Source organism: Rhinoraja longicauda, unplaced genomic scaffold (assembly GCF_053455715.1).
Source record: "Rhinoraja longicauda isolate Sanriku21f unplaced genomic scaffold, sRhiLon1.1 Scf000619, whole genome shotgun sequence".
Taxonomy (NCBI): domain Eukaryota; kingdom Metazoa; phylum Chordata; class Chondrichthyes; order Rajiformes; family Arhynchobatidae; genus Rhinoraja; species Rhinoraja longicauda.
The window spans coordinates 56,126-68,751 of NW_027601835.1; the positions used below are offsets into that span (position 1 = coordinate 56,126).

At 44.2% G+C, this 12,626-nt stretch overlaps 1 protein-coding gene across 1 annotated transcript; it reads right to left on the bottom strand.

Annotated features, from left to right (window-relative positions):
• Nucleotides 1-976: 976 nt before the first annotated feature.
• On the bottom strand, nucleotides 977-12,380 carry LOC144591154 (otoancorin-like; the record flags this gene model as incomplete). Its single annotated transcript, XM_078395448.1, has 13 exons — nucleotides 977-1,133; nucleotides 2,246-2,436; nucleotides 3,582-3,717; nucleotides 6,066-6,148; nucleotides 6,298-6,418; nucleotides 6,831-6,880; nucleotides 7,446-7,583; nucleotides 7,716-7,886; nucleotides 8,632-8,844; nucleotides 8,932-9,103; nucleotides 9,962-10,086; nucleotides 11,126-11,259; nucleotides 12,292-12,380. Coding segments are annotated over 13 exons (1,780 nt in total), but the record flags the coding sequence as incomplete, so codon positions are not given.
• Nucleotides 12,381-12,626: the final 246 nt, after the last annotated feature.

The window sequence follows — 12,626 nt, forward strand, 5'->3', positions numbered from 1 at the left end:
GCACCTTCAAGGTCGACTGCGAGATGTGCCCCCGGGAAACAAAGAAGGCCGGACGAGTAGAGGAGAGGGATGTCGGTTCGTGGGAACTGCTCCAGTACATCGAGCCCGCGGGCCAACCGGACTTTGGAAATGGCACCAAAACATGTCGGCGCCCACGTGTGTCATATACGCAAAAATAATTTCACTGTGCAGTTGCACACGTGACAACTAAAACACCATTGAACCATTGAAATATGGTGGAACGAGAGGATTACAAGTACAAGCAGCACAGCATCTCACCATCCCCACTTGGAAATGGACCAAGCTGAACGTCATCAAACCATGATGATAGAGAACACGGAGCAGAGGCCCAGGACACTGGCTGAACTGCTGGTGGGAGCTGACGTGGGAGCGTTGACCATGAGGCAGAGGATCACCAGGGTGCTGGAACCAGATCAAAGTTGAAGACTCGGTGTGGGGATAGCGGATGAGATGGGAGGATAATGGGGTGTTGGTCTTGTGGCGGTGGAGGTGGGGAGGACAGGGCAGGCATGGCCAATGCGGTCAAAGGGAAGAAAAAACCCCTGAATGAGATTTCAGTCACAGAGAGAGGGTTAGCAGCACATAATTAACCAATGTCATCATGGACTTTTCAGTGTTCCCGATGATCAAGTTTCACTCTACATTCTATTACAGTCTAAACAAGGAATTCAAAGCAGTACAATTTCTCCAACTTGTCAACTTGAATTAAAATTGTGTCTGTAAACCGTACCCTGTCTATTTCACTCCATGTGTCCGTCAACGCCAAACAAAGGTTTCCAATGCTTTGTATCGTAGACGAGGACCAGGATGAAGGAACACTGCAGACAAATGAAAATCTCTCAGTTAATGAAGCATTGTTGTAAGTGGTAGCATAATAATCCAAGCATTCGTGCGCTCAAGGTTCAAGAGGAACATATCTCAGACCACACATGGCACATCTAGCAGAGCCGCTGCCTCACAGCACCAGAGACCCGGGCACAATCTTCATCTTGGGTGCTGTCGGTGTGGAGTTTGCACGCGTGTTCAGGTGTTCCTGCTTGCCCCCCATATCCACAAAGGCATGAGAGTTGGCGTTTAATTGCCGACTGTAAATTACCCCCAGTGTGCAAAATCTGGTGGGGGAATTAATAGCAATATGCAGAATATAAAGTGGGATTAGAGTAGTGGAGGATGAGTGTAGATGGGTGCATCGAGGTCATGGGCCAAAGGGCCATTTTCCACTTCTCCATCTATCTCCACTCTGCAATGAAAATCCTTTCAAGATACACCCATGAGATTTAGTTACTAATCAGTGCGAGTTTAATCTCCAAAGTCAAACACAAAAAAAGCATCTTCTCTCTCTAAATTATTGCCAAATTATCTCAGTCAATTACTGATCTGTGTGAATTTAATCTCCAAGTCAAAAACACAAAAAATCTATCTCTCTCTGTAAATTATTCCAAAATAATCTCAAGTCAATTAGTTTGCAATAGACTCAGCTGCAGGGTAAGGATGCCCATCGCACAGGAATGTTTTGGGCAAACATATCTTGACCATGGACTTTAGTTATAGAGTCAGAGTCATACGGCATGGAAACAGGCCCTTCGGCCCAACTTGCCCACACCAACCAACATGTTCCAATTACACTAATCCCATCAACCTGCATTTGGCCCATATCCCTCTAAACGGTCCTATCCATGTCTAATTGCTTCTTAAACGATAGTCCCTGCCTCAACGTCTTCCTCCCGCAGCTCGTTCCATATATCCTTTGCATGAAAAAGTTACCCCTCAAGTTCCTATTAAATCTTTCCCCCTTCACCTTAATCCTATGCCCTCTGGTTCTCAATTTCCCCACTCTGGGCAACAGACTCTGTGCCTCCACCCGATCTATTCCTCTCATGATTTTACACACATCTATTAGATCACCCCTCATCCTTCTCTGCTCCAGGGAATAGAGTCCCAGCCTGCTCAACCTCTCCCTATAGTTCACTCTGCAGTCCTGGCAACATCCTTGGTAATCTTCTCTGCACCCTTTCCACCTTCACAACATCTTTCCTACAACATGGTGCCCAGAGGAGCATGTTTCAGGAATTAAAATGTTGTTATTTCAAGTGACCTGCTTCCACTGGGTTGTGGATAGAGTCTGTACGTTCTCCTCAGAAAGTCCATTATGGAGTAGTGAAACATCAACTACAGAGACTTTTGATGTGATCTGTATTGAAAAGGATGAGCATTTCACACTCACCCATATCTGCTCCTTCCATCTCTAAGGAGAACTTCAATTGCACTCTTCTGATCGTCTCGATAGGAGACACATTTCTTTAATGCATCCAGAACAGTTATATCAGATGCCAGGATCGCAGATCCATCAAGTTCACAGACCAATCGACCGAGTGTGGTCACACTCTCCTTCGTCAGCTTGTTGCTGGTAATTCCCTGGATTTTTGTCAAAAGGTTAACATTAATTCTGCAGCATTTCACTGTACAAAATGCAACTCAGTCAAAACGTTCCCATTATTAAGACCGCTCTGGTTGTGTGGACTAACAATGCCACAATATATCAGCATATCAAGAAAGTGTCACATTTTTAGTCACAAAACGCTAGAGTAACTCAGCGGGTCAGGCAGCATCTCTGGAGAAAAGGAATAGGTGACGTTTCGGGTCGAGACCCTTCTTCAGACTCGACCTGAAACGTCACCTATTTCCTTTACTTTAAACCAGCATCTGCAGTTTCTTCCAACACAGGTAACATTTTTAACTGGTTATCAATCTAACATCAACTTCAGGTTTCAGCTTCAGCTAAATGGATCTCAAATAGTTCGCACACTGATGAACACACCAGTGTTTAAAAATGCTCATGACTTTAAACGGGAGGCTAAAACACAAAAGTCTTCTATGGGGCCACTGAGTTGAATAAGCCAGAACTCATCTGCCACTGAAATCAGGGAAAAGTTGTCCCCAGACCCGATTCTACTAACAATTCCTTCAAAATGCAAACTCTGCTTCTTGCCTTTCCAAATGGTCTTGGAGTTTTACTGAATATTATTGATCAGGTAAATGCTGGGGTTCACCTCCACCCAGTCACGCTGCATAAACATGAAAAGAAAGTAGGTTTGGGACGTAACAGTCAGCAACAATTGGGACTAGTATCTGACAACTGAACAATCAACAATTCATCGAATGTACTGAAGCGTTAGCTCTTCTGAATCATCCTACCACAACCAGAGAGCAGAGCTGAACCCCGATTATCTACCTCTTTGATGACCCTCGAACTTACCTTGATCAGACTTTGCTGGCTTTATCTTGTACTATACGTTATTCCCTTAAATGGCTCAATTGTAATCATGTATTGTCTTTCTGCTGACAGGTTAGCACAAACCAAAAGCTTTTCGGAACACGTGCCAATAAACCAAATTGAACTGAACTGATAAACCTCCTCACTTGCACCCAGTGCAATTATTGACAAAGTGTCAGGGTGGCACATTTATTATCAATTTAAACAGTGCGATCACAGGGAGGTGTGCCCAAGATAACGGGTTCATCAACCCCAGGTTTTCATTTGCTGAGCACTTCATCCTTACCAGGCAGGTCTTGGCATCATTCAGAATACTTTGCTTTCTTGCTGATACTTTCCGTAAGGTATTAACGTTCGATTTCCCAACTAATTTGAAGAACTCCCGGCAGTTGAAGTTGAACTGAGTCCTGAAGTGTTGATAACTACGAAGCAAAACATAAAATACACAAGATTATATTATTGATATGAAGTTATTCTTTCTTCTCTCTGCTCCCGACTGGCAGAAGATGAAGGAGTTTGAAAGTGTGCACCATCAGACTCAGGAACAGCTTCTTCCCCTCTATTATCAGGCTTCTGAACCATTCTTCCATAAGCATGGGTAATGTTTGATACACCTCTTCCCCATTATGGACATTGGACTTTGCCTATGGGATTGGTGCCCTATAATGCTGTGAACTATATTCTGCACACTGTATCTTTCCCTTTCCTTTACCTAATGTACTGGAATTTGACTTGATAGTCTTTATGTTTAGTATTTGCTGATTGGTATGGATAGAATGCAAAACAAAACTTTTCACTGTACCTCAGTGCATATGACAATAATAAATCTAATTAATCCTAAGAATCATTTACAATTTCCCAGCCCACATTTACATGCTTTCACACCCATCCCCACCCTGTCCTCCTTTGTAGGCTCCCTCATCGACACGCACGCATCCAGACATGCACACACATGGCCAAAACGCCTGATGCACAGCTATCCTCACTTCATTACCACACGATAGAAAACATACTTAGTGTCACAGAGTGATACAGTGTGGAGAGAGGCCCTTTGGCCCAACTTGCCCACACCGGCCAACATGTCCCAACTACGCTAGTCGTACCTGCCTGTGCTTGGTCTATATCCCTCCAAACTTAACCTATCCATGTACCTGTCTAACTTTTTCTTAAATGTTGGGATAGTCCCAGCCTCAACTACCCCCTCTGGCAGCTTGTTCCACACACACACAACCCTTTGTGTGAAAAAGTTACCCCTCAGATTCCTATTAAATCTTTACCCCTTCAACTTGAACCTATGTCCTCTGGTCCTCGATTCCCCTACTCTGCGCAAGAGACTCCTTGCATCTACACAATCTATTCCTCTCATGATCTTATACACCTCTCGAAGATCACCTCTCATCCTCCTGCGTTCCAAGGAATAGAGACCCAGTCTACTCAACCTCTCATTATAGCTCAGACCCTCTCGTCCTGGCAACATCCTTGTAAATCTTCTGTGAGCTCTTTCAAGCTCGACAACATCTTTCCTAAAATATGGTGCCAGGAAATGAACACAATACTCTACATGCGGTCTCACCAACGTCTTATGCAACTACAACATGACCTCCCAACTTCTATACTTGTTCTGAAGCGAGATGTAATTGTGGTCACTTTGCACCTAAATGGAATCTGAAATAGCAATACCTGGCATTTTTCTGTCTGTCATTCCCTGTGGAACAATCTTTTTGGAGCATTGCAGGGAAGTTTGGACCACAGGGTCTGATCAAGGATCATTCATTGTCTCTCCTTCCCCCTACAATTAGTCTATAGAATGGTCCCTACCTAAAAGGTCAACTATCCATGTTCTCCAGGGATGCTGCCTGACTTGCTGAGTTACTCCAGCACTTTGTGACCATTCAGAGTCTCGCTTGGTACAACTGGACATTAACAGTGCAACAATAGTCTGGACCTCACTACATTAAGGTCCAAGGTTACTCTTTGTCCATCTGTCCCTCAGACATCCAACATGTCCTCACAGTACTGGCTAACCCATGCACTGATCTTACAGCCGATTCCCCGGTCAACCTCAGCCTTCTTTCTCCATTTGTTCAATTATCGTGAGCCTCTGAACGGCCAATGGGCCCAAACCTCCAACCCCTTGCTCCCGGCACAAAGCCTCTGACAAGCCATCCAACGACCTTGCTGCCCAAGGCTCTGGTCCTCTGATGGCTCACCCAATTAATCTGCCCCACACCATGTCCCCATTGGGACCACTGTTCACCCAGCCTCTCTCCCCCACACCCCTCCACATTGACTCAGTCTTGTTGAACGTGAGGCCCAGGATCATACATCACATCCATTGGGATGCACCACCATTTCTACCTCATACTTTCCAGATATAATTTAGTGTGAGTCCCTGAGATTTCCATTCCCCACACCACCTCTGTGCTTGGGCACCGAGGACAACTATCACAGTGAGGAATACACATAATACTTTGAGTCCATGTGCTCACGTTATGTTTCCATTAACTGATAACAGCAAGTACCCTGGTTTATGACAGATCTGGCAAACATCAGCATCAATGGTCTATTCAACAAATAACTTGGGGCCGTACAATGGCGCAGAGGTAGAGTTGCTGCCTTACAGCGCCAGGGACCCAGGGACCCGTAGGATAGTGATAATGTGCGGGCATCCTTGGTCGGAGTGGACTCGGTGGGCGGAAGAACCTGTTTCCGCGCTGTCTCTCTAAACTAAAGTAAACTGAGGAAACTGTTCCAAGGAAACACAACATACTTGAACAGCAGAACATCTGCAGGTAAGACATCCAAGGCGAGTTCAGTTCTTGCAGAAGTGAGTCTTCCAGCCATACATTCAAGCTGAAATGACAGACAACAACGTCACTTTGGGAACTGAAGCATGGAGATACTTTTATTCTCAGTTATTTTCCTCTCTACATCCCGCTGTAGTTTTGCTTCAGTAGTAGGTTAACTGGAGGTATCTTTCACGCTTCTTTGAATGTTCTCACCTGACTTTCATCAAGCACGACCTCTTTATCCTTCACTGCTTGAACGAGCTTCAGAAATGCTGGGAAAGGGAGGGTTTTCGTTGCACCACAACTAAAGCCTCTGAGGACAGCAGGCGAAAATCTGGAACAGGTTGTGGCAATATTAATATCTAAACAGTCCACTTTTGTCATCACTTTAAAACCTTTAATCACAACCTCCACCCATTGCATTCCCGAATGATAACATCTCAGGTTGTGATTTTAGACGTTGTCAAAGCACGGGACAGAACATTCAGCTGGTGAACATAACTCTGGCAAAATCAACAAGTGCCCTTCATTCACAACAGTTTAATTACTGATGTAAATTGGCCGTCACACAAATCATTGGCTGTGTTAGAAACTACACGAGAACGCTCAAACTCAACTCAAGTGCACGAATGATGACACCAACACTCCTGCTAAATACATGGACAACAATGCCACATTGGGAGCTCAGGCATGGCAACCCTGAATTAGGCATCAAAAACGGCAGAAATTAAAAGAGCATTGCTTACGTCTCAAAATTGTTGTTGGATCTGACCACATCTTGAAAGAAAACGGCAGACTATGGAAGAAAAGGATTTGAATTAATAACTAATGTAACAGGGTTATGGAGTGTTCATACATTCACCGCTCACACAACATGAATGGGACAATATTCCCGACATCTAACGTACAATGGCATGAAGCAGCTGACTTTCATAAGTTAGATTATAGGAGCAGAATTAAGCCATTCGGCCCATCAAGTCTCCTCCTCCATTCAATCATGGCTGATCTATATTTCCGTCAACCCCATTCTCCTGCCTACTCCCCGTAACTCCTGACATCCGTACTAATCAAGAATCTGTCAATCTCCGCCTTAAAAATACACAATGACTTGGCCTCCACGGCCATCTGTGCAATGAAATCCACAGATTCACCACCCTCTAATTAAAGAAATTATCACTCATCTCCTTACTAAAAGTAAGTCCTTTTATTCTGAGGCTATGGTCTCTGGTCCTAGACTTTCCCACTAGTGGAAACATCCTCTCCACATCTACTCTGTCAAGGCCTTTCACTCTTCAGTAAGTTTCAATGAGATCTCCATCATTACAGCCGTCGTCCCTGCTGTAAACAACCAGATCATCTACCTGACTGGGAGTCCACCGTTTATTGTTGACGTCGCTGAGGCTTAGGTTGGAGGTTAACAGCACAGGTGGAATCTCTTCGACAAGAACAGATGTGATGTTCCTCACAGTGGCAGCTGGGTTGTTAACGTTTCTCAGCACCTGATTTACAACAAAATAGGATAGAATTTACGGGAAGACGAGAACTGGTATCACACAACAGCATTAACGTTGATAACATCTAGATAGACCGTGAGAAACAGATTGCGTTTTGTACCCGTGACAATTGCTCACCTGCAGAACACAGATCGTCCGTATAGATTGTGGTGCACTTCTAATATCCTCACCAAACCTACTGCTTGCGATGACATTGATCAATATCTTAGGATTAATACGTTGGAACACATTGCTGGGAATACCGACAACCAGGCTTCCCAGACCCAGCAGTCTATTCGTGTCATTGACCTGGGTGAAAAGTGAAAGGCAAATGTCACAAATTGACCATGCTATCAAGAATTCATTTTCAAGATTTGTGGCATAATATTGTGATTACCTCCCCCATTCCCCATGTCAGAGAATATTTAGTGAGAAATGACTGAAAATATTGGCTGATCTTCCCATTGCTTGCACCATTGTACATTTGGCATTAAGACCAAATACTGCTGTGGAAGAACTTAGCTTCTGCATGGGTCTACATGGTAGGCTGCTCTGGAAGGATAGATCCCATGGGATTCAAGGAAAGGTAGCTGAATGGATAGAAAATTGGCTTCATGGACTGGAACAGGGGGTGATGGTGGAAGGTTGCTTTCCGGACTGGAGGTCTGTGATTAGTGGTATGCCTCAGGGTTTGGTGCAGGGTCCATTTCTATGATTTGGATGAGAATGTACATGGCATGGTTAGCAAGTTCGCAGATGAAACAAAAGTGGGTGGTAATGTCACGAGTGAAGATGGTTGTCAAAAATTGCAGTGGGATCTTGATGGGTTGGGTAAATGGGCTGAGGAATGGTTGATGGAATTTAATACAGAGAAATGTGTGGTGTTGCACAGTCAATATCTTTACATGCAGCTCTTTGAAAATTCTTTGCTCAGATACAGATTTTAACCTTGTAAAGCAAATTCACTTAAGCACCAGAGGCTCGAGATAATATGAGCATTCATTTTATTCACTTGTTACTAATTGATTCATTACTGTTTTTTTCATTAACTTACTTGATAACCGTCTTTTAGTAGCCTGTTGACGATGGAATTAGCCTGGCCAATGTTCCAGCCTCTGACGCTGCCCAGGTTTGGCAGGGCTCGCTCCAAAGTGTTCCCATCAATTTTGTTAACCTGTGACAGCGACAGTCCGACTGCGGTTTGCCCCAAAGCGTTCAAAGTGCTGACTGAAAAGGTGTCGATTTTGCCCACTAAAACTACCGCCAACTGAAAGAATGAACAGCAAGGCATTAACACCGAGCATCTTTCACAACACCTGCTTCAGCAAAATGTTTTACAGGAAGTATTTCTCACCTGAAGCTGTTCATCTGTCGGACCTTCAGCGGGTGAGATCCCATTGGCAGTTGTGTTCGGGGACACACCAGGCTCACACACTTGGTTTACCTTCTCGATCACAGACAAGATTTCCTGTCCACTCAAGGGCTGTGAAGTACCGTCAATGAAGCAAAACAGAGAGTCTGGGAGGCTGCAAGAGATAGATGCCAGTCGCACAATGTGTGAGCCAATCTCACAGAGATGGAGTATTCTCCCTCCCTGGAGCTATTATAGAATTGTTACACAAGCAAACTTTGAAGAATCATCAAGATACTTTACACATCATCCCCCAACTTGCATCAGTTCCTAAGTTTTCCAATTAATATCTAATTTTACTGTGAAAGAGGAACTACCTTTAGACTTTATAGATATTGCTTGGAAACTGGCCCTTCAGCCCATCGAGTCTGCGCCGACCAGTGATCACCCCGTATATGAGCACTAACTTAAACTTTGTAGTGTGCGACAAACCGGAGCAACAGGAGAAAACCCACGTGGTCACGGGGAGAACGTAAAAATTCTGTACAGACAGCACCCGAGGTCAGGATCAAACCTGGGTCCCTGCCACTGTAAGGCAGCAACTCTGCCACTGTGTCACTGTGATGCCCCTTCATGAAAATTGGCTTTACTTAGTCTCTCTATATTTCTCAGTTGCTGGTAATTGGATTATTTACAGCTTTAAACTCAAAACAACGCAAAGCCTTGAACTTGAGGAAGGAAGCCCCTCTCAACAAGCAAGACTACAAATAAGGTGACAGATTATTGTGGCATCGACTGCAATGCAATGTGACAATCAAACCATTTTAAATGGCAGAGTGGTCAACTCTGGGACGACTGTGTACATTGGTCCACACATCATGAATGGTTTAAGGAAGTGACCCACCACCACCTTCTCAGGGGAAACCCGGATGATCAAGAAATGTTGTTCACACCCGCAATGCCCCCAGCCTTTTCACAATACAACATTAAACTGCTTCACTCCTGTCAGGGAGAGATGATGTCAAAGACCTACCTTAAGACAGTCACATTAGAGTTGTTTCTGACCAGCAAGTTGAGGTACAACTTTGAAACTTCACTGGGTAACGTCAGATTTGCCAAGAGTGCCAGGTTTTCAGGGTTTTCAGCAAATCGTTGAATCTGCACAAGGTTGAGAAGAAATTACAAATATTTAACTGGAAGAAGTCTTTTGATGACTAATCTTTGAAAGAAATAAAGATTCAGCTTCGTGTTGGTGAAACACACTATGATGGATAACGTGGATTGTAAGAAAGCTTCCAAACCACAGATGACGTTTAATAGAATATTGTGTGGTTGCATCAAACTTGAAGCTTATTTTGCACTCCCATCAATTTTCTTATCCAAAGATTTCTGAAATGTGACTGGTTTGTAAGTTCCTGCTTTATTTGCTACTTCTAACAAGGATTTATACCTCTGGAAGGCTAACACTTAAGTTTGAGATATGAGAGACTGTAGATGCTGGAATCCCGAGTAAAATGCAAAGTGCAGGATGAACACAGCGGATCAGGCAGCATCTGTGGAAGCAAAATACAGGCGACCTTTCCGCAAGAAATAGGAGCAGAATTAGGCCATTTGGTCCGTCCAGTCTACTCCACCATTCAATCTGGCCGATCTACTTTCCCCTCTCAACCCCATTCTCTCGTCTTCTCCCCATAACCTTTGACAGCCTTCCTGAGCAAGAATTTCACATTAGGACCTTACTTCCAAATTGAGTCGACCAGAATTGTCGACTGTCCATGCCCTCCCCAGATGCTGCCTGACCCACTGACTTCCTCCAGCACTTTGTGCTTTGTGAAATAGTTCATAAGTTCATAAGTTGTAGGAGCAGAATTAGGCCATTCTGCCCATCAAGTCTATGCCATTCAATCATGGCTGATCTATCTTCCCCTCCCAACCCCATTCTCCTGTCTTCTCCCTATAACCCCTGACACCCATACTAATCAATAATCTGTCAATCTCCGCCTTTAAAATATCCATTGACTTGGCCTCCACAGCCTTCTGTGGCAATGAATTTTGCAGATTCACCACCCTCTGACTCAAGAAACTCCTCTTCATCTCCACAGTTACATTTTTCAAAATTGATTTCCACAAGTAGCTGGTTACCCGGGCAACTCGATGTTTGACAATCCCAATCAAAAGTTTAAAGGAGAATATGTACCTCAGATTCATTATTGAAGAAGGACAGAAGATCCACCCTGGATATGTGATTCATGTAAAGCCCCAGATATTGAGCAAACCAGGCAGTGGAGTTCAGGGCGGGATCAGTAACATTATAGCACGTGGGCTTGGGACCTGTAAGAAAAATAATTCCACGTTAATTCTGTGGAAAATGAAAAGTCATGCCGAACATCATTTCCACGATCAAGCAGGAATTGCACTTCCACGCCCAACAGCAGGGACCGTTTCTTCCCAGCTGTATCAGGCAACCGAACCATCCTACCGCGACCCTTGGACTAACTTTGATTGGACTTTACTGGCTTTACCTTGCACTAAGCGTTATTGTACCTGTACACTATAAATGGCTCGATTGTAATCATGCATTATCTTTCTGCTGACTGGATAACAGGCTCCAAGAGCCTTTGTCGGCACCTCGACACAAGACAATAAACTAAACTAGAATTAACCAACTAAACTAGATGGTTATTGATAGAACTAATCATCATGTTCTTCGGTGAAGCACAGTTAATCTGGTTGAAGGTCAGGGTGTTGGTGAGTCAGGGGTAGATGGGGGATAAAGGAGGAAGAGCAGGTGAACCGAGTGGCATCTGGTCGCCCAAAAACATTCCATAAGTGGGGATACCGTCTCATTCACCTCGACATCTACCTCACTGTGGAGATTAGACGTTGTCTATCGAACTGTTAGGCTACAACACTGAGTACTATATTCTACATTCTGTATCTTACAGTGTGACATGGTGGCACAGCGTCAGAGTTGCTGCCTTACGGCGCCAGAGACAAGGTTTTGATCCTGACTCTGGGTGCTGTCTGTACGGAGTTTGTACATTCGCCCCATGACAGCATGGATTGTCCCCGGGTGCTCTGGTTTGCTCCCATAGTGCATAAACGGACAGGTTTGTTAATTTGGCTTCGGTAAAAACTGTAAACTGTCCTTAGTGGGTAGGATAGTGCCAGTGCTCGGGGATCGCTGATTGGCGTGGAGACAGTCAATCTCTGTACCCTGGGGAGCAACTAGAACTCTGCTGATGGTTGATGAGAATAAGCTGTTCTTGAACCTGGATCTTATGGTTCTCGGGCCATCTTTGACTACGACGGGTCATAACAACTCCACCTCTGGAGCTTTTCAACAAGAAAGCGTAATGTCACCTTGCTGGAGATAAGATTTGATGCCCTCATAGATTTCCCTCTGTTTGTCTGCAGTAAGTTCACTGTAGGGAGCATTCAATGTTCTGACACTAAAGGAGAAATTCAAGAAATTTAATAACATTTAGAATATCATCATCAGCTTGACTACAGTTACTAAAGAAAACAATATAACTCACGACAATAGAACTGAAAGTGTAGCACCATACAATCTAATGGTAACATTCAATCAGTGTTTCGTTACATGTACACGTGGTGAGAGATACTCGATCAGTGCCAAGAATGACCAGGAACAAAGGAGGACGGAGATAGTGTTGGACATTGTCTGGTCCATCACG